The 25,276-nt window shown below is 39.8% G+C and overlaps 1 protein-coding gene across 2 annotated transcripts in view; it reads left to right on the top strand.

The window, feature by feature from the left end:
- Positions 1-1,809: 1,809 nt before the first annotated feature.
- Positions 1,810-25,276, top strand: part of GABRA2 (gamma-aminobutyric acid type A receptor subunit alpha2) — a 64,849-nt gene continuing 41,382 nt past the window's right edge. Inside the window, exons 1-3 of one of the 2 annotated variants that reach the window (XM_056350425.1) lie at positions 1,810-2,040; positions 2,695-2,783; positions 5,342-5,457. In XM_056350425.1, coding sequence (XP_056206400.1) covers positions 2,713-2,783; positions 5,342-5,457 — 187 coding nt within the window. In that variant the 5' untranslated portion in view covers positions 1,810-2,040; positions 2,695-2,712. The other variant, XM_056350435.1, reaches the window with a different exon arrangement.

Here is a 25,276-nt window from a genome sequence, read left to right on the forward strand (position 1 = left end):
AGTGTCTTTTGGGAAGGACTGCCACAAACACCTGTGGAAAAAAGTTGTTCTGCTTCTATTATGTAATGTATTTCACATAAGAATAAAGAACAGAGGCTCTTGACTTCTAATACTTTTCTTTTTTTTCCTGCATATTGGTGTTTGTGAAGCCACCGTGTCTTAGGACAAATAGTTAAAACTTGTTTTCTTTACTGTGAGGGTGGATTCTGCCTTTAGTATCAGTTGCTAATTCCTAATATGCGGGGACTTACAGGCAGATCCAAAGAAGTCCTTAGATGCATCATATATGTTTAACTGATCAGATAATGAAGAACTGTGAGCAGAGCACATTTTCACATCTGGATAGGAAAAGACAAGGGCCTTGCTCCTTACATGGCCAGGGTTGGACGCCTGCTGAATGAGTATTCTTTGGATTTCAGTTGTTGCACTCATATAATTTCCTACAGTTTGGGCTTTCATTTTACCGGTTATTTAAAAATAAAGAAACCCAGCTTGTTCCCTCTCTCTTCCCAGTCTCACTGCAAGTTATGAAATACCTCAAAGTTGAAGTAACAAATTGCCTTGCAGCCCAAGCACTTTCCTTCCTTCTTTCATCCCTCATGCTCTGCTGTGGAGCCGTTAAGCCACTAAAGGATAAGGAAAACAAGGAGACCTCAACTGCCAAGCAGAAACAGCTAGGAAGCAGGAAACAAAGGAAAAACAGCAGAAGGGGAGCAGGAAAAAGAATCCCCCAATGTTTGTAGTGGGTGCTATCGTAACTGAAGCAAATACTTTTTCTACTTTTTTTTCTCCCCTTCTTTTTTTCCCCCACCGTGTCAGTGTGTCCAGCTTCCCACATTCACTTTGGAACCAGTAATGATTCAGAAGCAAACTTCAGCAACACAACTTCAGTCAACACGCATTGAACAGGTGGGCCAGTGGTGTTAAGAGGATAATGAGAGCTGTGGGTTTGGCAATTAACAGATCAAAAGGAAAGGAGATTAATGGAGATTGGTTTAGGGAAAAAAAATGATAGAAGACTGCAACGTTATTGCCGGTGTTATTTAATTATTTCTGAGTTAACAATAAATGAGGGTACACTAAATATAAACCCTTATCTTTAATTATCAAGCCTGTCCTGATCTACTTGCGCTGGAAAACCTAAAATCAATGGGAATGAATCCCAGCAGCAGTCCAGTTTCTCCCAGGGAAGGACTGCGTCTGAGAAAGAAGGGCAACGTGGAAGATACAACAGAAAGTAATGCAAGTGGAGCGAAAAAGCAAGGTTTGTTTCCTTGGCTGCCTGCATCCTGAGCTCACTTTAAATGGCAGACTTTTCTTCTCCCTGCATTTCAATTAGGCTGTGGCAATGGGCAAGTGGGAAAGGAATATTAATGAGGCAGCCCGGGAGCGCGGGTGGGAGCCGGGCACCGGCGGTGGTTCATCCCCTCGGCGGGGCGGGGCAGGGCAGGGCGGGGCGGGGCTGGGGGCGGCCGGCGAGACGATGTCCTCAAGCACGGACTTGACAAGAGCTGGTTCGAAAGCTGCGGAGGGGCCGCGGCCAACGTGGGTGATCGTGCCGGGGGCTGCTGTTCGCCCCGTTAATGGTTGTCGCGCCGGCGAAGCGTCCGCGCCCGCCCGCTCCGCGCAGGCTGCGAGGGCGCGCAAGCCGCTCTGGCGGCAGCCGCCGTTCAGCGGGGCGAGGCGAGGCGCCCTGCCCTGCCCGCCCGCTGCACCGCACCGCACCGCACCGCACCGCACCGCACCGCGGGCAGCGCCGGCCCCGCCCCGCCCCGCCGCCCCGAGCCCGCGGAGCCGCCCCCCCCCCCCCCGCCGCCGCCGCCGCCGCCTCCGCGCCCCGGCACCGGCACGCGCGCTGCCCGCCGCCTCCCGCGCGCCCAGGCACACCCGCGCGCGCGCGCGCCCGCCGCTCGGGAGCCGCTCCGTCCTGCCCGCGCCCGCCGCCGCCCCGCGCTCCCCGCCGCCTCCTGCCCCGCTCGCCGCCGGCGCCCTCCCTCCCCCCGCCCGCCCCTCCCCGCCCCGGCCGCCCGCCGCTCCCAGGTAGGGTCCCCGGGGGTCCCCGCCCGCCGCGGGCAGCGCGGGGCCGGCGGCGTCGGCCCCTCGCGGGCGGGGGCAGCGCCTGCCCGTGGCAGGGCGCTGCTGCGGTCCGCAACTTGTCGCCCTGCGGGGGTTCCCGCCCCCCCCCCCCCCATCCCCCTCCCGTACCCCCTGCCGCGGCGGCCGCCGGCGGTGTTGTGCCGAGCGGCTGTCAAACGTGCCGGGCGCTCGGCGGCGGCGGGGGGGCGGCTCGCCCGCGGTCCCGCACCGAGCCCCCGCGAATGGCATGACTCCCGCCCGCCCCCCCGGCTGCGGCGTGCCGTAGCGAGGCGAGGGATGGTTAAACCCCGGCCTCTTTACACGTACGGCTTTTTTTTGTTCCTTTTCGTCTCGGGGCTTTCAGCTTACGGAAAAGGGAAGCGTCTGATGCGTCTGCTCACATGCCACGTTTGATCATACGTTGCCTCTTTGCACAGAGCAGGATCGTTGGGAAAGATGGAGATACAATAAGTTGCTAGTAGCGAAAAGTGCTGCGGGAAGCCGGCGGTTTCCTTCCCCCACCGGAGCGGCATCTTTCCCCTCGGGTGAAGTTGAAGGCACTGCTCGCTGGAGACCGGCCGTGGCTGAGAGCGGCTTGTGTTTTTCTTGCGCGGTTAGGTCTTGCGAAGAGCGGCGATGAAGAGGAAGCTGGCGCTCTCCGAGATGCAGTTGGTCCTTCTCGTTGTATTGGTGTGGCTCCCAACAAGGTGAGGGGATGGTTAGTTTTGTCGTTCCCTGCAAACGTGGATGTCGCGGTCTGCTGAGGGTGAGCCTGTGTGAGGGGTTATAAAAGTGTAGCGTGTAGTAATGTCATAAAACCAGTCTTTCTCAGCTGTTTGAGTGCAGGATTACATAGTTTCCAGAGCAGATGCGGTACAAGGGAAGGCTAGGGGCCGTATAAGCCTAATCTCTTGTCCTTCAACAGTTTGTGCATTGATGCTTTATTTCACCATTAAAATATAATTCCCTTAAATGCCTTGCTGGATCTTAAAGATTCATTGGACTTACTGTATCGCTATGATTCTGTGACATACAGAACAGTTAAGATGGAGAATTAGATTATCGTGAAGTCAAACAGCAAATCACAGTCTCTAAAATAATGCTCGCATGTTTTTTTTTAATATGGGCATGCCTTTTTTTTTCTTTCTTTTTGGGGGGGTCTTTTTTTGATCAACATAACAGAATTCAAAACGATACTTAAGCTTTAAACCTCTAGGTGGAGATAGCATACAACTTCACAATCACATATAATAAAACAATAGCCTAATTTATTAATCAACTTTTCTTATGTTGTTTAAAGTTCTCCATTTCTAAAGTCAGGGTTCAAAAGAAAGTAATTTTAATCACGAAATAGTTTTGTGTTGCTCACAGCCCCTAAATGTGCAACTAATTGTAGTTTGTAACTTCAGTTTACTTGCTTTGGCTCTGGCTGCAGTAGGTCTTATCCTAAAATGGTAAGGGTCGTAAGCTAAATAATGCAAGTTTCCTATGATTTAAAAAGTCTGCATTTATTTTGGTCTATTTCCTAATGAACAAAATATTTCCTGAAACTACATTTCCTATTTCACTTTATGGCTAAATATGGTGCAGTATTAGTTGAGTCACAGTGGGCCAGATCCTGCAAACCCTACTCAAGCAAGTAATCTCACTGACGTCAAAGAGACTACATGTGTAATTAAGGAGTTTCTGCCTGAGTAAAATTTTCAGGATTTGACCCTAATTTGATAAAATTGCATGGTCTAATTTTTTAGTGATATCTTAAGTTCAAAAAAAACTGTTGTATCTCAAAAAGAAGCTCAAAAAATGGCAGAGACTTACAGTACAGAAATACATTTTTAAAAATAAAAAATGAAACATCCAGTAATTAAAATTAAGAAAAAACTCACACATCAGTAAAATCACGCATAACATTTTGGTATGTTCTTTAGAAGTTATCTGATTGTGGTCGATTCTATGGTTTGTGTGATGGAAAGCACCAACTGCAATGATTTACATTTAAATACTTCCTCCATGATATTGAATGGGGAACCAAGAATAAGCCCTGTCTTTAATCATTTTATTGCTTGCTTTAGAGAAAATGTCACCCAAATCTACTTTTGGAGACAAATTTGGTTTGGAGAAAATATGCTCGGGTTTTTTTGGTATTCAGATTGCCTTGAGTAGTAGTTCCGTTAGAGATGATAAACACTCAAATGTTTATTTCAAGTTAAAAATGTAGACGGCTGAAAAAGGTATAAAAGATAATGTGTGCAGCATATGATGCTTTACTTCCTCGATGCTCAAGTATTCCAGTGTTAAGTAGGTAAGACTGGTGAGCTCATACATTTTACATGCATGGTGCTTAACATTTTTCACAGTCACAACTGCATGTGTGAGGCTTGCTGCATGGGAGCGTTCCCCTGGTACACAAAACCTTTGGGCTCCGTGTCCAGGTCTGGGAGGGCTGTTCAGCACCACAGCTGATTCATGTTCCAGACCCTGGTGTTTTCCACAGAGATATGACCCACAAAGGCTGTAACATCTCTCTCTTCATTGGGGAAGTTTGAAACAATCGATGATCAATACATTCTTCTTGACGCTCCATTTATGATTTTTTTCTTGTTGTTGTTTTGTTAAAAAAATAGCATTTTAGAGCCATGAAGGCTATCCACTGCTATCCTGCAGCTTGCTAGTCAGCATCGTTGTTCCCACCCACAAAATACTGACATCAGAGGACTCCCTGAGCATGATCGCTGGAGTTTTCCCTCATGTTAGTTCTTCTGGTCATGTACATTACATGACCATTGGGTGGAAGCATATCCACAGGATTTATCCAGAGGTGGAGTATACTCTAGGTGAGGACAGCTAGGATAGAGCTGGAAGGAGGCAGGTTTGTGTGTGGGAACCCCGGTGTTACCAGTCCGGGGTGACATGCCACCGAGGCTCGGGAAGGTCTTTTAGGCTTTTGCACCTGCACAGCCAAATGTGTTAGTGAAGCTTGAAGTAGCATTCACGGTGATGCAATGTTGACTAGAAGTAGAGGCTAATGGAAAACGACTTCCTGGAAATTTTAAATAGTATGTTGTCGACTCTTATTTTTCTGAACTTGTTTAATATATATATATATATATATATACATACACATTGTGTATTCATATACTCTTAACTACACCCTTCCTGTTAGAGGGCAGCAAGTTAAATATTGGAGGCCAGCCTGCAAAAACTGCATGCTGAGTGTACATTAAAACACATCTAGCACTTTCTAAAATGTAAAATGTCCATTTAGATCAGTGCTGGCTGACTCCCTGGAAGATGAAGCTAAGAATAACATCACCATCTTTACAAGAATTCTAGACAGACTTCTGGATGGTTATGATAATCGTCTCAGACCTGGATTAGGAGGTAATAAAACCTATTAAAGATTGATTTTTAAAAACAGTTTTAATGTTCAGATTTTATGCAGTGATATTCTTCCTTCAGGGTTCTCCCCCCCCCCCCCCCCCCCCCCCCCAGCTATTGGTATGTATCTTGATAAATTATTTATAACTCTATATTCACCCAGCTGAATCATTTGAAGTTTGAGGAAGATAACATCTATGAATGGAAAGGAGGCACTTTCACACATTTATCTTAAGTAAAAGGAAAAAAATATCTGGTGATTTAACATAGTAAACCAGAATGAGAACAAAAATAACATCTAAAGCTGTTATTCCAGTCAGGGAATTTTGGTTGAAGAAGGAATGCAGAGTTGATTCCCTGCAATGCGATGAATGTATATTTTCAGAAATCTGCACAAGTGTTTTGTGTGGTGTGTGTAAAGTACACATATTAGATTCATTCCTTGTCCCAGTAAATTCAATAGAAATGTTTTATTCTTTATTTCCTTGGAATTAGGGTTTCACTGGTAATTAGCATTTCGTTTCTGGTACCTTGCATGTATTTGGGCATTTGAAAAAAAGTAAAAGAATAAAAGGAATATTGGAGGACAGGGGTCACTGCACTCTTGTGCCATGACTGCCAGTTATTTTTCAAAATGTCAGTTCACATTTTCATGTCCACATTTTCATTTTAAAGCTATGCCAGCTCATGTGAGTATGTAAGCAAGAAATTTAAACAATTTGTTTGGTATTGGAAGTATTACTGTGCAAAAAGATCTCTGTGGTATGGGGAGGGGTAGAATATCCTGGTTTTTATAATATTTCTTTACTATTATTGTTTATCTGCTATTTATACTACCTAATGTAAATATTTATCTACCTAATATAAAACTGTTACTATTATTATTATTCATAACAGTTTTGGTAGTGGTAATTTTCAACCTGGAGACTCTTGCAGCTTGCTGAAACTATTCCACTGCCAAATCCCTGGGAGCCATTCCTGTTCCTGTTGATTTCAGTAACGTCAGGCTCAAAGCTAGAGACCCGCTCTAACTTCCATGGGACCTAACAGCTCTGATCAAATTAGGAATTAGTTAAAGCTCACAGGTTTTAGCCAACACTTTTCCACCCTGACCTGTGGCTCTGGTGCTGTTCTGGTTCTGGAGAATCTTGGCTTGCATCTGACACAGCATAAAGTGGGAGCTGGCACTGGCTGGAAACAGCTTTCTTGTTACGCATTAATCTTAACATAGGATATCTTTTAGTTTCCATTTCTGGCCTCTGTACTGTGGAGACTTGTGAAATATTTTATATTTAAGGACTTTTAAATTTAGATAATCCATAAAATGAGACATACAGCACTGCTGATGTAAGAATTCATATAGTGATGTTTTACATGGAGATTTGATTTCTTTGCAACATACCCAAATGTAAGAACTTAGACATAGTATAAACATGTAATGCCTAACAGGTGACTTGCAGAAACATTTCATATCACAAAGCTCATATTTAATTGGCAGGGCTTTTAAAATTATGTTTTTTAATTAGAAAAATAATGAAAAAAATCTTTTATTTTTTACAAAAAAGAATGTGTCATTTAATGAGAACAGTCTGCAGTTCCTTTGCATATCATGCATTTTTTTAATGCTAAAATTGATATTGTTAAAAACATGAATTTTAAAAATTATTTTTCAAGCAGATTTTTATTTTAGATTTTCCATAAATATACTTCAAAATACCTCCTTCCCCCCCCCCCCCCCCCCCTGCTCTTAGGTAATTAAAATATACTTTGGGAACATAAAAATTAAAGGATTAACATCTGTTTGATATTGGCATACATGGCAATCAACCCATGCAGAACGTGTGTGAAATGAAACTGTGTCATGCATATTAAAGCGTGATGATTCATGATACTTTAATCTTAATCTGCAAGAATACTTTAGTTGTGGATGGACCGATTCTTATAGTTTAAAAGAACATTTGTAAAAGCCAGTTGTGATAATCCATGATATGAAATACACTGAACAATGCTTTCGTACATAGTGTTTAGTAATTATGGAGTTTCATATTTCAGGATTTTGTAGCACTTTATTCCTGTTTCTCTCTTAACCTGTACTCTGAAATGAAAAGTGGAAATAATTAATATTTTTAAAAACACTATGCACCTAGTGAGACCTCATAGTTTCTAAAAGTGTTTTTGCATGATTACTGCATTTTAACCGTGCCAGATGTCATTAATTTAATATACTAGTTCTCTTCCACTTGCATTTATATGAATCTGAAATAATTCAGTTGAAAGCAGTAGAGCATTTACTTTGGCATAGCAGCTTGTGTTATCCTGCTGCACTACTGTGACTGAGATCCCAGTCTGGCCTAATGCGCTACAGCAGAAACAGTCCAGGGTTTGAGATGGATTCTTTTAAAGTCTCCTGAAAGCAAGAGTTGTTCACCAGCCCACTTTCACCTGTTGTGAAAGACTTTTTCAGAGATGTCTTGCAGCAAAAATTCAGCTCATTATAAAGAATTATTAATCTCAAAAATGTTCGTAATAATGAAAAGTGGTAGCTTAACACTGGCATTTTAGCTAGTTATTGACCAACAAAATGGAAAGATATGGGCTTCTTCAAAGACCGTAAATAAATTCAACTAAGTAATTAGCTGTTTGGGAATTAATTCTTGAATTTAGGGATATATTTAGAATTGATTTTGCTAAGAGGCTTGGTGTTAGTACTTACAGTATGTAATTTGATCCTTCACTGATACATCTATACACTTCAAAACCGAATACTATTTTCTGTAGACTGTTAAGGCAGCTTTAGCTATCACTGGTGAGGCAGCTCTGTTGTATAAACAGGTTTTGGCTGTTGGCTATTGGCTGCCCTAGCAGCTGGGATCCTTGAATGATGTATGAACACTATAGTGATGAAATAGCCTGCAAAATGGGTGTGGGCACGGAAAAGAAGACACTGCACTGTCCCCTGCAGCCAGAGACATCTCATATGACTTAGATAATACCCAGAGCTACCGTGTTGATATGGATAGGCATGAGGGTATTCAAGGGGAGAGAAATTTTTCTCTGTACTCATTTTATGCTAAGCACAGGACTGCAGCTGGAACACTCTTGACTGCACTTTCAGTTCTGACATGAACTATTTTACCCAAACACTCCATGCCATTTCTGTCTAGACACAAAAATAAGTTACAAGTTCCCTTTCAAAACAAATTCTGCATGTCATTAGCACTAATTTGTATGAAATACAGCCATGCAAATGGCAAGTCATGAGGAGTTTGATTTGTTTATGATTTTCTTCAAAATCATAAAGGTGTTTTCTTCTATTTATTTGCTGTAATGTTTGCAAGATACTTTAGGGTAGCACTTTTCCATAAATCCTTTGATTTTTATTAGCACATAGAAAAAGAAATCCACAAAACAATGGACATTAAACTAAACAAGGGACCAAAAGAGAATTTAGATCTTGAAATAATGAGACAACAGAAGGTTGAAGCAGAGATACATCTGCATTCGAATCTGGAAGTGATTATCTGTCTGCTCTGTCTGCTTTCCTCTGCCCCATGGACAGACATGGTTAAAGGAAAAAGGGACAAAGATTAAGGCAATCCCCTCTTTTAATATGTTGATATTCTTGTGGATTAGGTGTATCCGTAAAAACATACATATTTGCTAAAATGCTAGCATTTTTTAAAGATGAAAAAGAGGAAGGAAGGGAGAAGGAATGGAGATGGTGGTAGGATTTTGATATCATGTTGGATACTTCAGTTATCTTACCGTCTCCATAAGCTATTCAGCCTGCTCTGCTTTCTCATATTTGAAATTGGTCATTTCCAGCAGCTATAGAACTTCTATCTGTTCTCCTGCAAATCTATAAAATATAATTGAGTACAAGGCTATATAAAATATAAACAACAAAGAGAAATTGAAGGACAGAGGAGTGGACTTCATAGCCTGAAGGCCAGATTTTCAACTGCCATATTGACATTGAAAAGAGCTATGCAAATTTGCACAATTTGAGGATCTTTCCACAAACTGTGGTCAGTCTCACCAGCTTCAGGAGGGGCATTCTCATTGTAACCAAAATGGTGAATGTTGGTTATTAAAGAAACCGAGGTAAATCAGACATCGTGTAGGTGAAAAGTAAGTGCTGCTGTGGTTCCATTTTGAAGGATCTGTCTCTGCTGCAAGGTGACTTTCAGATGTTCATATTGCTTTAAACAAGAATCCCCGTTGCATTTTGCTTACAGATGTACCAAACCCTTTTTTCCCCCCAACATTTTGTACATAAATTTAGCAGGAAAACTGAAGAGAACTGAGAAGGATTATGGCTGATTGTTACTATCAGAGATGGTGAGCAATGAATACTTGTGGGTATGATCATTCATCTTTGCAGCAGTGTATATATTGTTGCATAGGATCAGTGTAGTAGTGGAGAGTATTAGACTCTGTGAATTAAAAATTGTATGATGTGCTCATCAATATGAGCTAAAAGGGAAAAAACATTTTTTCACAGAAAACTTCTTTTTCTTCCCCCAGATCAGAAGAGCTATATATATATTTGTGTCTGTGTGTTTATCAGTTGTATGTCTTCAGTTGCCAGGAAACAAGGCCATGATCATATGCTGGTAATCTGGAGGATGTTAAACTTAGGGCAGTATATTTATATATCGCTGTGATTCAGAGTTTTTAATCAGCTTTAGAAGAGTTTGTAGCTGTAGCAGTCCCCTAGCTGGGCATTCAAAATTTAGTGGTGTTTGTCAGCCTCATTGTGCTTAATACACATTCAGATTATCCTAAAAGAAGGCACTTCGACTATTTTTTGCTGCAGAACACTACAGGAAAGATTTCACTGCTGTTTTTAAAGGAAAAAGTGCAGTTCCCCTGCTCAGTTCTGGTTGCTTCTTTAGCTCTTCTTTGCTCCAGTTTAATCTTCAGGAAACTGTAATGTCTCTCTGCCAGTGCTAGTGCAGAAGCAATTCAGAGCAGCACTTGCATTTTCTGAAAGCCCACTATCTATGTAGTTATGCTGGGATACAAAGGTGTAAACTACTGTATGCTTTTTTCTTGGGCATTCCTGGAAGGGTCACATAGAATCTGGCTGTAATAGTGTTTTCAGAGGAGTCAGCGAGAAACTCAGATTAATTTGTGTTAAAGTTGTGGATAACATATATCGGCAAAAAGCATTCCTTGTGAAAAATGGAAAAGCAATAGAAAGGAAGGTATGAAAATATCATTTAATTAGTTATTCAGGGCATGCAGATAGTGCTAAAATCCAAGAACAGAACTAACTCAGTATCTATAAGCATTCTAGAGAATGAATCATTAGGAAAGCGGAAGGATAAAAACCCCTCAGAAACTTTTGTGACACTGAAAAACAAATCAGCAAAAAAGTAGAATAGGGTAGGGACTGAGGAGCTAAATAAAGCTCATTTATTTATTGAAAGTCTGTGGGTAAATCAACAGTGAAGACATCAAAATTGATGTTACAACTGTGAAGAGTATTGCAATTGGGGAAAATGTTGCACTGCGATGTGGCAAAATGCTACGCTTCACAACGCTTACCAATAATCTAGGTACTTTACAGTAAAGTTTATATGCCTATAAAGGAGCTTATCTGGGAGGATCTCTCAGTTCACTGAACATGTTTATTCAGTATTTTTATTCTTTACCCTTTCCCCCCCCCCCCCCCCCCCCCAGTAAAGCATTGCTTTTAATGCTAGAGATGCGGCTGATGACACCAAGGCTGAATTAAGGCTTTGCTTACTTTGCTTATGTCAGCTGCAAGGAAGACATGAAAGCAGATACTGTAGATTTCTGTGGAGCTTGTCGAAGCTCATTGTAAATCACACTGATGGGACAGTTTAATTTTTCAGCCAGATTTGATGGTCTAAGACAAACATTGCCTTTTTTCAGTGGTACATTTATTCTTGATTATTTAGAAGGTGGTTGGAAAGCAGTGGCCTTGCCGATATCCAAGATATTCTGCTGTTGACTGCTTCCCACTAAGGCCTCTTAACATGTTACATAAATCTTGCAGTGAGTGAGTTTGCTATCTGAAAAATAGAGCTGCTTCTCACTCAGGCTGACTAGTTCTAATAGCCAAGTACCAAAGGACTGCAATATTATAGTTCAAAAATTTTTATTACCCTTGTGATATGATATAATTTGTGTAATGCCACCTGGATTGGAAATATAATTATTATGTAAATAATCTAACCCTGAAACATTTTCAGAAAAATCTAAATGCATTAGACATTCATCCAGGATATATTTGGGGATCTTAAGTGGATTTCAGGGGTTTTTAGTAGCGGATTTTAACTAAGCAAAAGGTGAATTTAAAATAGAGAAATCAATGTATATGTTGCTTACAATGAAAAAAATTTTAGTCATTCTGTAGCAACAAAGATACATTTTGTAATACAAAATTACTAGTATTCTGGATTACACTAAAAGGCGTACAGTATCAGGGAAATCCTTTAACGTTTCCTGCTACAATGTAGCCATGGAGTACTCAGTTTCCTAGATTCTTTGTATAGGAGACACACAACAAGTTATATTTCAAATCTTTTCTTTAGTAAGGTATACCAAAAAAAGAGTGCTAGCTAAATTAACAAGGAAGTTATAGAGATCTCTTACTCAATTGTATAATTACCTACAAGTATGAAGAAAGTTCTGGTGAAGAACTATTAAAGCAGCAGTTAATAAAAGCATTGATTCTCTTGGAATTTTTTGGTTTTAGATATGTAGGACAGACAATATTTGGAATACACTATTCTTCACACAGCTGGAAAAATGGACCTTAGGAGTATGTTTGGTTTAAGGAAAAATGGTAGTTGCATCATGCTGTGATATGAGTAGGCATCACTGTTTTAGTGATGTTGATTTATGCTTGTGTGACCAATAAAAAAAAAATTATATATAGTCATGTATAAATAGTCATGTGTAAGTTTCCTTCAAGACAATTCACTGGCAAGTTTTGAGATTTTATTTTGAACGGAGCTAAAAACTTGGAATTAAATGAACATGCAGAACTCCTGCTTCTTTGTGTAGAAAAGGTTCTTTTGACCTTACTTCTTGCAGCCTCTAATGGCAAATATTTATCTAAATGTTTCCTGTATTTTAGCACCCCATAAATAAAAGCTGCCATGAGACACACCTCTTACTATGTATTTATATTCTGCACAGCCCAACAGGCTTCCACTCTATTCAAGGCTGTGGTGAAAACAATGCAGCAATACTATATTTGTGAGACATCATCTAAAACTACAAAAAAAAACCCCACAAAAAAACCCAAAAAGAAAAAAGAAAAGAAGAAATATTACTTCCCCCCTCCCCTTAGTTGTATTAGGCAAGCTCATAAGTACTATGCCAATGCTGGTGGTTTTCAGCACAGTCGCAGAGGTAACGGTGGCTCAGAGAGGTGGTGGAGTCTCCGTATTTGTGGGGACAATCAAAATTAGACAGAGTATGATGTCTGCAACCTGATCTGTCTTCAGAGCTGGCTCTGCTTTGGACCTTCCAAAGCTGCTTTTTGAAATGAATTATTCTAAGATTCTGTGACTTACAACCAGCAAGATCTTGAAATAATGGCTGAAGTTTTCCATCTTAATTGGCAACTGGGAAAAAAAAAATATTTAGAATGTCAGTTCTGGAAGATACAGCTGAATAAAAATACCTGTGTAGATGAAAAGTTTAGTCTACCTATGGACAGCAGAATTCAGTGTTGTACAACTCTTGAGCTTATTATACATAAACAATCCACTGATGAATGGAAGATTTGGGGTAAGTGGACAAAGTTTGGAAAAATGCAGAGGACAGATCCTTTTCTATGGTCTTTGTCTTGCATTTTCTAACATTCAGCAGAAGCTGGTACTTGACTAATAGTGACTCTAGCCACATTTCTGCCACTGTCACCATAACCTGAAATTCTGAAAAGGGTTAAATATGGGAAAAGACAGTATTTTAAAGGAGAGGCATTGTATTTCATTGAATCTTTTCCAGTTTACTTTGTTATCATTAGATGGACAGCATACAGGGAACTGAAAAGCTGTACAATGCTATGTATTTTAGAGCTCAGCACCTCCTCAGGAAGCGCCTAGGAACCTCTAAACCCTGCCCTTCTGGAGTGTCCTTATGGAGGTTGTCTTTTTCTTCTCTTTTCAGAGTTGATTTTCTCTTTATAAATACCTATCTATTTCGTACATTCTTCTAGAAAATGCCAAACTCTCTTCTTTAACCAAAATTCCATGAATTTATTTCACTCCTAAATATAGCTTTCCCCAAATCCAAGACAGACATGCCATGTAGGTGCAGCTGTCTAATTTTGCAGATTTTTTTTGTGTGCTATGAAACCCAGACTTGCCTTACCCTCCTCCCAGGTACAGTTGCTTACATCCAGCTGCCTGAAAGATTTCGTATTTTAAGCAGCTGGAATGGGGAGGTTGAAATTATGCAGAGGCAGAGTCCTGGGTACATAGAAAGCAAAGATCCTTCTCTACCCATAGATTGTATGACCTTCTTTTTGTGCCAGTACAATTTTGTTGGTGGTGTTGAGTGGTCTGAGATGGATCTGTTGCTTCTAGCAGTATTCCTGACTGCATATTCCTGCTCCTGTTTTCTTGCAGTGCCACCATTTTGTGACCATTTTTGACAATAACCTTTTCAATACACAAGCTAGCGCATCCAATTTTTAGAACTAGTAGTGTGTAGAGAGAGAGTTATTTCATCAACAAGGATCATGCAGAAGGACATTGTAATTGCCTGTACATTAAATTTGCACCTGCTTTGTTTTTTTACAGTCTTTTGGTCTGTATTACTTGGTGGTATTAGTAGCTCTTATTAGTTGCTACTATTGGTATCTAACAGTAGCTTTTAAGGACTCCAAGAAGCAGATACAAAGTAGAACATAACACTGTTTTTCAACAACCTAGTATTAAGGTAATACAAGCCAAGGTGAAAAAACACTGTGAGCAAGGAAGGGGGAAAGGGCAGGAGGGCAGGACAAAAGAGATGGAGAGTGAAGGAGGGAGGTAAAATGGTGATATTAAACATTGTCCACTTTTAAACAACTGGCAAATTAAGACAGCTGAATAATAATGTTGGGTTTTTTGGTTGTTTTTTTTTTTTTTTTTTTTTTTAAATACCCTTTGGAAACTTTAAAGTAGAATAACATAAGCAGTTTTTTCATTATGGTATATGCATATATTTGAATTTCTGACAGTAATGTTTTTCAACAATGAGTCATCTGTATCAAAAAGCAGCTTTAGAGGATATATCAGAGAATGTTTTGTGTTGCTGTACAATTCACCAGCCTGCTAAACTAAAGCATCAGCAGAAGATTTTGAATTAATACTGTCAAAAGTCTAATAAATTTTAATGATAAAAACTGAAGCACTTCAATATGCCAAGATTAATCTTTAAACACATTTTAATGTCTGTTTTTTCAGGTTAATCCTTGAATTAAATTAACCACAAGCTAAAGGAAGTTTTGTTTACCACTGTTACCCTAATAATAGTTTGCTTTATACTGCAGAATATGTTAGTACTAGTTTTCTGAAATTGTCTGTACATCAGGTATGATTCTGCTAACCTTCTGGAAGTGGTGTTGCTGTTTGGGAATCATTTGTGTGATTACTTTGTAGCACGTGGCTCTTGATTTACATTCTGTAATTCCTTGCCATATGTTGAGGGCTATTTAAAAATTAGAGCAGTTAACTCTGTGAAAGCAGCGTAAATCAATTTTCCTCTTACCTGGAATTATTGTGCACATCAGAGGATATGAAACATTTTAGTAAAGTTGTGTAGCTGCAGTCAGATACTGGATTTAATGGAATCTGACCAGATTACATTTATTTTTTATGTCCATCCATATATATTTGGTCCTGCACATGCATTTTTTTTTTTGTTGAAACCAGTAGAGATCATGCATCCTAATCTGCAGTTTGTTTGAGAAAAACATGGTTGTCCCATGTTCCATCTCTTAGTCTATTTTTTACATGTAAGATAAGTATCTTGTAATCTTGTAGTTTTATGACTAATAGAGTTGATTGCAATCCAAGTTCAGTGCCATGGACCACTGACCTTCACTATGTTCTGACACATAGTTCAGTAAGAATCAGTTAAACGCTGATGTGCGCTGTAGAACTTCACATCTGTTACATGTACATCATGGCTTTTCTCACAGCAGTGACACTGAAAATGTATCAGAGAACTCAAGACTTTTTTGCAAAAGGGATGACTGTTATATCTGGGCAAATACAAAAGGTACATGAGGATGAAGTAACTGGGAGGTATGATCTATGTCTCCAAGCCCCGGTACAGTGCTCTGTTTTACAGGTCACATAATTTCTGACACAGATTTGACCTGAGCGGAGAGGTGTATAGAGGAGTTATATTCCACCTGGAAAGATGACTTCTAAATGAGCTGAAACTCCTATTTTTTTTTCTTGAAATGTTTATAGACTGCTTGCCTATGTGATCTTCTGTGTGAATGTAGCTTTCTGGATTTACCAATATGTGTTTAATGCCTTCTTCTGTTTCAATTTAAAAACTTGCTTCATCTTGAACCCTCTTGCTTCTCTTGAACCCTCTTGCTTCCTCTTGCTTTTCTTGAACAGAAAAACAATGTGTCTTCTGACTGAAAGATTGCTCTGTTGTTAGGAGTTCTCTTCTCTGGTCTCTATTGCTTGGTGCTGATTCTCTCATCCAAGAGAGGTAATTGTGTTTCAACACATTCCTTGCTTTTCCTTTCTTGTATCCATTCTCAGTTGACCTAAGATAATAGGTTCTTCAGACCACTTATACCAGGAGATTGGGAGGTATTAGAGCCATCCTTTTCCATTCCCTCAAGTGTTTGAGCCTCTCAGCACACCGAAGAGCAGAAAGAGAATGGAGGGGAAAGGAGAGCCTGCGTTTATCTTTTGAGAATGTAGAGGTGGGTTGAAGGGACAGTTCCTGCCTTTAATACACCAGCCTTATGTTATAGGTATTTCCTTCTGACTGACAATCCAAAGGCTACTGTAGATGCCTTTCCCCCCCCCCCATTATTTGAAGTAATTTCTGTTTTTCAGAATTTACAGGCTCACTGAATGAGGAATGAAGTCCCTCTGCATGAGAAGAGATTGAGGAGCTGTTGTAGTGTGGAGTATATAAATGAGAAAACCAGAAGTCTGAAGCTTAGATTCAGTGCTGTGTTGACAAACCCCCTCTGCCACGCTGCGGGCATGCTATGGCATTTCACGGACTGTCCTTACCAGTGTCCGTAGTGTTAATGGAGTACCAAATAGTGAACTTCTTTTTACTAGAACTTTAAATGTGAGCTTGGTTACTGCATTGCCTCATGCAGTCTCTGAACAGAAGACATTCCTTCCTGGAAAAATAACTAAATAAATGAAGATGAGAAGGGAGAAATATAAATGCCTGTTGTTTGAGATAAGGGAATGGTCACATCCTTAATAATCCCTTTCCATCTGCTGGGTGCTAATAGCTGTCAGAGAATTATTTGGGGTTTTTTTACCGGGCTTTTTGTCTTTAGTTGTCCATAAAAAAATGAACAGATAAACTTGTTTGCTACTGCATAATATGCTATTTTTAAAATAACCAATCGTTTTGAGATAGTATTCTGTGGTAGACGCTGTCTGCATTTTCACAAAGCCATATGCACTTTAAGAAACTGAATTATAATTAAACTCACATTAGGCATTATTTCAAAGAAAAAATTGCTATTTTGTGTTTTCTGCTGGTAAAAAAAATCCCACCACCTGTTAATGTAATGTTAAAAGCAGATTCTTGTCCCAAATATATAACCTTTCCACATATAGAAGCCTGATGGGTTCTGAAAGTCCCATGGACAGCCAGAAGGGAATTCTCTTGTCACAGGCAACCATAAAAGACAAATTTGAGGCTGCTTAATCCAAGCTCTTGGAGTATCCTGGGAGAATGTTTTAGAGGAGATTCTGGGAAACGTTGCTATCTGTAAAGCAGTTTGGTGACAACCAAATGCTTCAGCAGTGGGACTTTTGAGTGCTTGCAGTACACTTCTTGTAGGCACATTACACAACCTTAGTCTAAGACCTTTTTTTTATTATTAACTAGATAACAAGAGTAACTGACAACTCTGTAACATGTTAAAATAAGATTTTAAAAAAGATTGCCCCATCACTGCCTATGTTGTAATTTTTTGCTCATTTGGGGGCTATTTGTTTGATTTAAGTATTAATGTAAATAATTGCCTGTTGGGTCAAGCCATGAACTCATTGTTTGTCAGGACTCTTGTTTAGCAAGAAGCTTAATATCCATGACCATCCATTGAGTTGTCCAGCCAAATAATAATAATAATAATAATAATAATAATAAAAGATAAGAACAAAAGAAAGGCAGTTTAGCAACCAGTGTGATTTGTGGTGTGTCTCAAACCCCATACCTCTGTTCCTCCTTTCTGTGCATTTCAGCAACCATGGGGATCAGAAAAGTGTAAAGAAAAAGTGTCCCTACCTGTTCTTATGTACCGTGGGTATTTAGGGGGTTAGCATACACACAACCTACAGCTGATTTTATAAGTCCATGCTAGCTTTTTTGAGAATATTAGTCTGGATAAACATTAATTTCCTGTACTTCAGAGTTATTTCACCTAGCTTAAAATAAGAACTGCTGGCTGGTTGATAGAAGGATTAGAATGCTGTCTAGGTTTTTTTTTTTTTTTTTTTGACAGTGTGTCACAATCTTCTGAAATGCTATTACAGAATTTCATACAGCATTACCTATTAAAAATATATTTGAGGCTCCTGCTACAAAAAATGCATTAAGAGTGCCCACTAATACACAGCTCTATTAAATAAAGGCACTACCTTTTTCTACCATTGGTTCCTGTCATGCTTGAATGCAAAGTACAAGGCTAGCAAAAGATAAAAGAACTTTAGCTCCATTTTTAATGACTGTACGATCCAGGGCTATAGTAACTGGGCATTATACATGGACAGTAAAATTAATCTGTCTGAAAGGATCATAATTTTCAATGTTTTCTTAAATCTGTTGTCTAGAGGAGCTCCATCAGCCTTTGGGACTTCAGAACATGTGGATTTCATACTTTGCTCTGATAGCAGCAGGCCTTGGGAACGTGCTGACCTCTGGTGACAATGAATGTTTACCACAGAACAAGCAAGACTGGTTTTCCTAGAGCTTCATCCCAGATTCTGTCAGCTCCAGGGTGCCAATTATTTTTGCCACGTGTTCTGGTTTCAGCTGGGACAGAGTTAATTTTCTTCTTAGTTGTTGGTACAGTGCTGTGTTTTGGGTTTGGTATCAGAATAACACTGACAACACAGTGATGTTTTAGTTGTTGCTAAGTAGTTCTTACTCTAAATCAAGGACTTTTCAAATTTCCCACACTCTGCCAGTGAGCAGGTGCACAAGAAGCCAGGAGGGAGCAGAGCCAGGACAGCTGACCCGAACCAGCCAAAGGGATATTCCATACCATAGAACATCATACTCAGCATATAAAGCTGGGGGAATAACAAAGGGGGGGACACTGAGTGGTGACATTTGTCTTCCCAAGTAACCATTGCATGTGATGGAGCCCTGCTTCCCTGGAGATGGCTGAACACCTGCCTGCTGATGGGAAGTGGTGAATGGATTCCTTGTTTTGCTTTGCTTGTGTGCACGGCTGTTGCTTTACCTATTAAACTGTCTTTATCTCAAAAAACCCCCAAACCACCCCCCCCAAAAAAACCCCAAACCAAAACCCTCTTCTGATTCTCTCCCCTATCCCGCCGTGGGGGAGTGAGTGAGTGGCTGTGTGCTGCTTAGTTGCTGCCTGGGGTTAAACCACAACGCCATGGCTGACAGTGGAGACAGGCATTCTCCAATCTGAAGCTGTCCATCACCACAGGGAGCCTTTTTCACTGACTTCTACGGGTTCTGGCATGCTACCCAAATCTTCATTTAATACTTAACAAGGTTAATAAGCATAGTGACAGTGTCTGTTTTAGCTTAGAAAAAGTAGTGTGTAACTAAAGGGTGAAATCCTGTGTGTACTGTCACAGTTTCTTAGTCATTCTAGTGTGAATTCTGCAGCCATTTCACATGTTCTTGATGTGGAAGGACTTTGACTTCTGATGTTTTTCCAGGGAATTAAGAGCATTGGGGTTTTTTTTTAATGTTTGGAATCTGGGAAGGCACTGAAGGAGAGCTGCCTTTCATAACTTGTACTTTTACTGTCAAGTTAAGGCCCTACCAGCATAAGCCAAAGTGGGTCCTGAAATCTAACTTGGAGATCTAGGCTCAGTGATCTTGGTTAGAAAAGCACCTGGGCCTGTGTAAGAGGAGATGAACAAGCAAATAAGCTAGCAATTAAAATCAAGTGAATTAGGAACCACTGTGCAATAAAGGCATATGTTAAGAAGCCCAGGCTCAGCCACTTCATGACTGTAAATAAAAAATTGAAGCTGCTGCTTTTTAAAAATGGTACAGCTGTTATTGGGAGATGTGTGTTGGAGTACAGGAGGGGCTGGCAGGGTGGTGTATCAAATGGGATGACTTATAAATGCTGTGACTTGGAATAAAGCACAGAGATTAAACCTGAAAGTAGTCTAGAAGGATAATGCACCAGAATTTGACAGGGTGTTCCATGACTCTAAGTACTGCGGTCATAAATTTCAAACATTAAAAGAGAGAGAGAGGGAAAAAAAAAGAAAAAAACACTTCTGAATATGTTTCTAAAATGTGAAGTAATTTTTGGGAGTTGTTGTAAATGTTATAGTTTGCTTTCTAATAGCACAAGCCTCTAAGCAGAGTAGACAGAAATACAGTTGCATGGGAATAATAACTTTGCTGTCCCTGCTTGTGTGATGACACCGATTCAGGTTGGTCCAAATAATTACTGCTCCACTTCATCAAAGCCTTCCATTTCCAGACTTGTTTGAGTGCTCTTATTCTCTTTTGTCTTCCTCCGTCTCATTCTTTGGACAGTGTTGGGGCAGTCTGGTTCATTTTAGCTTTATCATGCTCACCCAGTTGATCTAAATAATACAGCAGTCCCATTTGTTACTCAGCCTGGTTATTATATACAATCGCTTTGCATCCTGATGGAAGCTGTAGTGTCTAAAGGGATAAGGTTTTATTTTTCATTTGAATGCCAAGTAGTTTTGGTTTGCTGCCAAATGTGTTGTGTGTTAGCAAAGTTCATTTTACTTCAACCTTTTAAGTAACCCATCTCAGTAAGATTACATTTCTTCCAGCCAAACTCAACTGTGCTCACTTTCATGTTTCTATTGAACATTTTGTGCAACTCCAACTAAACATGAATCACATTTGTTGTTTATTTTAGAACTGAATGCTTTTTAATTTTATTTCTTTGTTTTTTCTTGGTGTGTGAAGAAGTAATGAAAAGGGAAAAAATTATGATTTCGTGGATTTCATGGTAGTCTGGCTTTATGGGACCAGATTTCTTATTACCCATGTGTTTAGATTGCCCTTTCTAATGATTTCATTCACTCTTCCTTGTTCCTATTTTCAACATTTTGTTTCTCCCTTAGTTAATTTTGTGATAGTCAAGACTATTGTTTATGATTACTCAGCTATCTCAAATATTTATACAACCAAACCATCCATGTTGTATTAATGTCTTTACAATGAAGCTATAAATTTGAGGAATACTCTGTCTAAAAGATAGGGGAAAAAAATCAGAAAGATGTCTAGATAGTTAATTGCTGTCTTAATCACTTGGCAGTTGATACCTCTGAGATTGTCAAAATATTGCTTGAGGTGCCAAAAATCTATGAAGTCCAACAGTAATGACCAAGTGTATCTTTTTTTTTTTTTAATGACCAAGAGTATATTTTTCTTTTCCCTGTGCAAAGAACCAAATAAGTTATGCACTCCTTGGTTGCTTTGAACTCTGTCACACGTTTATGTACTGTCAGGATTCAAACCATAAACCAGTTGATTGGTTGGTGACTGGCTTAAACATCTCATTTATTCTCTACCTGATTTAGGAAAGGGATCTGAATCCATGTCTCCTGATTTCTAACTCTGTTAACTAGACACAGGGCTTTTGATCATTCTGGGAGAGTGGTTTCTTCCACTGGAGACGTTTTACTTTGGATAAAATATCTACATATGTGTCAGAACGTGGATGGAGACCTTTGTTTTGTACTGCTGGACTGCAGAACCATCCGCAGTCTTTGCCCAGTCAGCCCCACACAGACTGAGGGCTTAGGTTTGGCAGTGCCTACATTTCTTGGCTCCCACGTATAGTGAAATTCATTGCTTCAAACAGCCAGGTCTCCTTTGTGGAACACGGGGAAAGCTAGGCATGTTGGCACACCTCAGAGATGGTGTGGGCATAGTCTTAACTATCTGCAAAAGCTGTTCATGAAGTCAATAAACTGAGTGCGGATCTGTCAAACTAACTGATTAAAAAATGATGGAGAGGCATTCAACTGATGCCTTTTCTTACCAGCACAGGTGAAACATCCAAGTTTGTGTGGGAAAACATTGCCGGTCTCTACTTCATCTGTTCACAGTGGTGTGCCCCTTGTGCCATTCCTCTTTTCTTGAAAAAAGCCATGCAAATGGATGATAGCTTAGGATGATGGAAACCTGTGTGAGCGAGAGAGAACGTCTCTTGTCAAGTACGTGCTCTGATTTAAAGCAGAGACATGAACTCAAGTTACTGTGTGTCAGGGTCTGTCTTGACCACAAAGGTGAATTTTCTAAGGTAGGGCATGCTTCCCCAGCCTTCGGAAGAAATTGTTCTGCTTTATGTAAATAATTAGATATTGAGCAGAGACTTCAATTTATGTCTGCTACATCCCATGGGTGCTGCTAGGCTGTGAAATCAGTCTCTTGCTTGTTTTCTGGCTTTCTCTCTCAAAGTCTTTCTGGCCCAGTAAATTTGTAATTATTTATAGTTTGAGGAACTCATTGGGACTTGGTTGAGAGCCAGTTCTTTAAGCTGCTTGGCAGCGTCAGGGTATTTTTGCCTTAAGGTGGAAATAAAAGCAGCCAGGGAGTTTTAGGTACTGACAAAGTTAGACAGGAATTTGGGACTAAAGGGGATTCAGATGAATATAAGTGCAAAATTTAGTTGTCATGGTCTGGACCACAGAGACTTTCAGATTAACTTCTATTGAATTAAGTGGAAACTTGGAGCTCAAATAACTTTGTGGAGCTTGTCCGATATACTGAAAGAGATAATTGGGCACCCAAATCAGTCTTTAGCCCTACCCTTGAGTGACTTTCTCAAACTTGCAGAGGAAGCTTATAATGAAGTTAAAACTGCACCTCAAATGCCACTTGTATCCAAGGCTTTTCATTCATAGGACCCTTTGCAAATGTGTTTAATTTTGTTACCTGAAGCAATAAGGTTTGCAAATTAAAGACCTCTTGATAGAGAGAGAGGGAGAAGAAAAAGTAGTAAAGATAATGTTTGTGCATGTGATTACTATTTTTTTTTTTAAGTGAGAGTTAAATCCCAAATCTGTTCTATGCATAGGAAAATTCTCTTAGTAACATATAACTGTATCACTCAGCACAGAGAGAACTTTTAATTTTCTGTTTACTAGCTGGAAACAGTGCTCTTACAGTTTGCACCAGTGTCTTTTACTGGACAAATCTAAGTAATTACCTGACTGTGGAGATACATCATGTTATTTGAGTTACAGCTATGCCTAAATTTCATTCTGTGCGTATTTTGTGGGTAGCCTACACCTAAAAAAGATGTTAGCTTGGCTAAAAACATATCTGAAAATGTTTTCCCAAGTCATATTTTTTGCTACAGAAGAAAAGGATATTGACAGTTAAACTAAACAGGTTTTTCCAGGTGAATGTGTCTTTTTTTTTAATGGTCAAAAAGTCTCACTCACTTCTAAAGATACACCTACTTTTAACTGAAGTTCTGTATCACAGTAAATTCTCCCTCAGCTTTATATTTTCCTGCTATTTTGGACCAGCTATATTAAATTTCAGAATAATAGACACTACTTTTCTGAAATAGAAATTCTAATTCAAGAATGGGCTTATACACAGGACCAGGTATTCAGTTAGTCTAAATGACATAATGGTATTTATTTTGAGTGTGGTATTATTACTTTACAAGGTTGCCAAACTTCATGAGTTCTGTGCAGGCCTTTGGAGGGTCACTGATGGTCTTTACATGAAGCTGTCTGCTTGCTTCATGTCTGTATGCTGTAATGTCTGTTAAAAATACAAGGTCTTCAGAGGGAAATCGTTTGGGGTCTGTTAACCTGCTGGCTTTCAGTTCCTGTGTCTTTTTCCAGAATATATTCTTGTTTCAGTCAACACCATGAGAAACCAAGTACAATGGCCGATTCAGATCTCATTTATACCAATGTAAATCAGGAGAGCAACTGTTAACAGTAACACAGGTATTACTAGGTCTTACTGGTAAGCTTACTCTACATATGCTTCGTTAAAGATGGAGGTTTGAAAGAGGTTTACTTATGGCTTATATTAAGAAATTGTCTTGCCAACAGTTCGAGGGTAGAGTGAGGCTATTGGAAGTGAAGCGCTGGGGTCAAGGAGGGAAGTGAATTTGTTTCTTCTCACAGTAGTTTACAAATTGGGAGTGTATTTATGTTGGCACATGTGTCTTTGAAACTTGTAATTTAACAGTGGATAATGAATGAAGATGCTGAGTAGTTGGATAGATAAAACTGCCATGTAACCAAATATAAAGAAGAGCTGGCAGAACACTGTTTTGAAATACCTGCATTCCTATGGATTTTGCTGCTCGTATGGCTCCACATTGCATGACCTCCTCTGACTCTCATTCCCTGCCAGCCAGAGAGTGTCTTGAGCCGTCAACAGACACACTAAGGAGCTTGTCAGATAAGGGCAGCATGTTGAGTTAGAGCAGTGTTAGATGGATTAAGAACCTGGCTGTTTCACCTGTATGATCCCTGACTTGTATTATGAATGACAATTTCAAAGCCTTTGGGCAACATTGCCAAGCATGCCCTTAGAGACCATATTACAATGTCAGAACAATGTCAATTCCAGTTAAATAACTTCTTTATACCAAAATAATTAAAGTAACATCAAGCTTTTGACAGCATTTCCACAAGAACTCAGAAATCCTCAGTTAAGGCTCCCACAGCACTGAAACTTGACCTCCTTTTTTATTTTTTGTTGACATAATTAAAGAGCAGTATTTTTTTTCGTATACTTTTTCGCATGCTATAGCAGCCCTCCATTTACAGCCTTGCAGTATTCTCCTGGGTACTATTTACTCTACATTTAAAATAATGTTTGTAAGAAATTGTTTCATGCTACGCATTAGAACTACGTATGCATATTTTAAAAGCTCTGTCCCACCAAGAATACTTTTGATGATTTCTGAGTTACCTCAGACAGATTGGCTTTTATTTTAGCTGCCCAAACCCTGGATTCATAGTTTTATTGACTGAAAATTCAAATAAAATTTTAAAAATTCTAACCCAATCTCCTAGTCTGTTTTCTTGTGAAGATAGCCTTGACACATTAATGGATAACATAGTCAGCTTCATGCAAATGAACATCTGGAACCTTGCTGGTGGTCCACTCTGAAGACTTTGCAGTGATCACACTCCTTTCTTCTCTTCTTTTAAACATACCTAGAACGAGTCATGCATGTTTTATCCCTACTCTCTGCAAAGAAAGGATTGTAGATTACTTGGTGAGAGGAGGAGCAAGGTGAGAAGGAACGAGCAAGACAGATTATTCTCAAATTTGTGAAATAGAAAATTTATTTCAAGAAATACTGCCTCAGACTTCTCCAGGAACAGGAGAGCTCTCAGGTGTGCCCAGCCCTGCATGTCTACCTACCCCACGCTGC

The sequence above is a fragment of the Falco biarmicus genome, chromosome 1, assembly GCF_023638135.1.
Source record: "Falco biarmicus isolate bFalBia1 chromosome 1, bFalBia1.pri, whole genome shotgun sequence".
Classification (NCBI taxonomy): domain Eukaryota; kingdom Metazoa; phylum Chordata; class Aves; order Falconiformes; family Falconidae; genus Falco; species Falco biarmicus.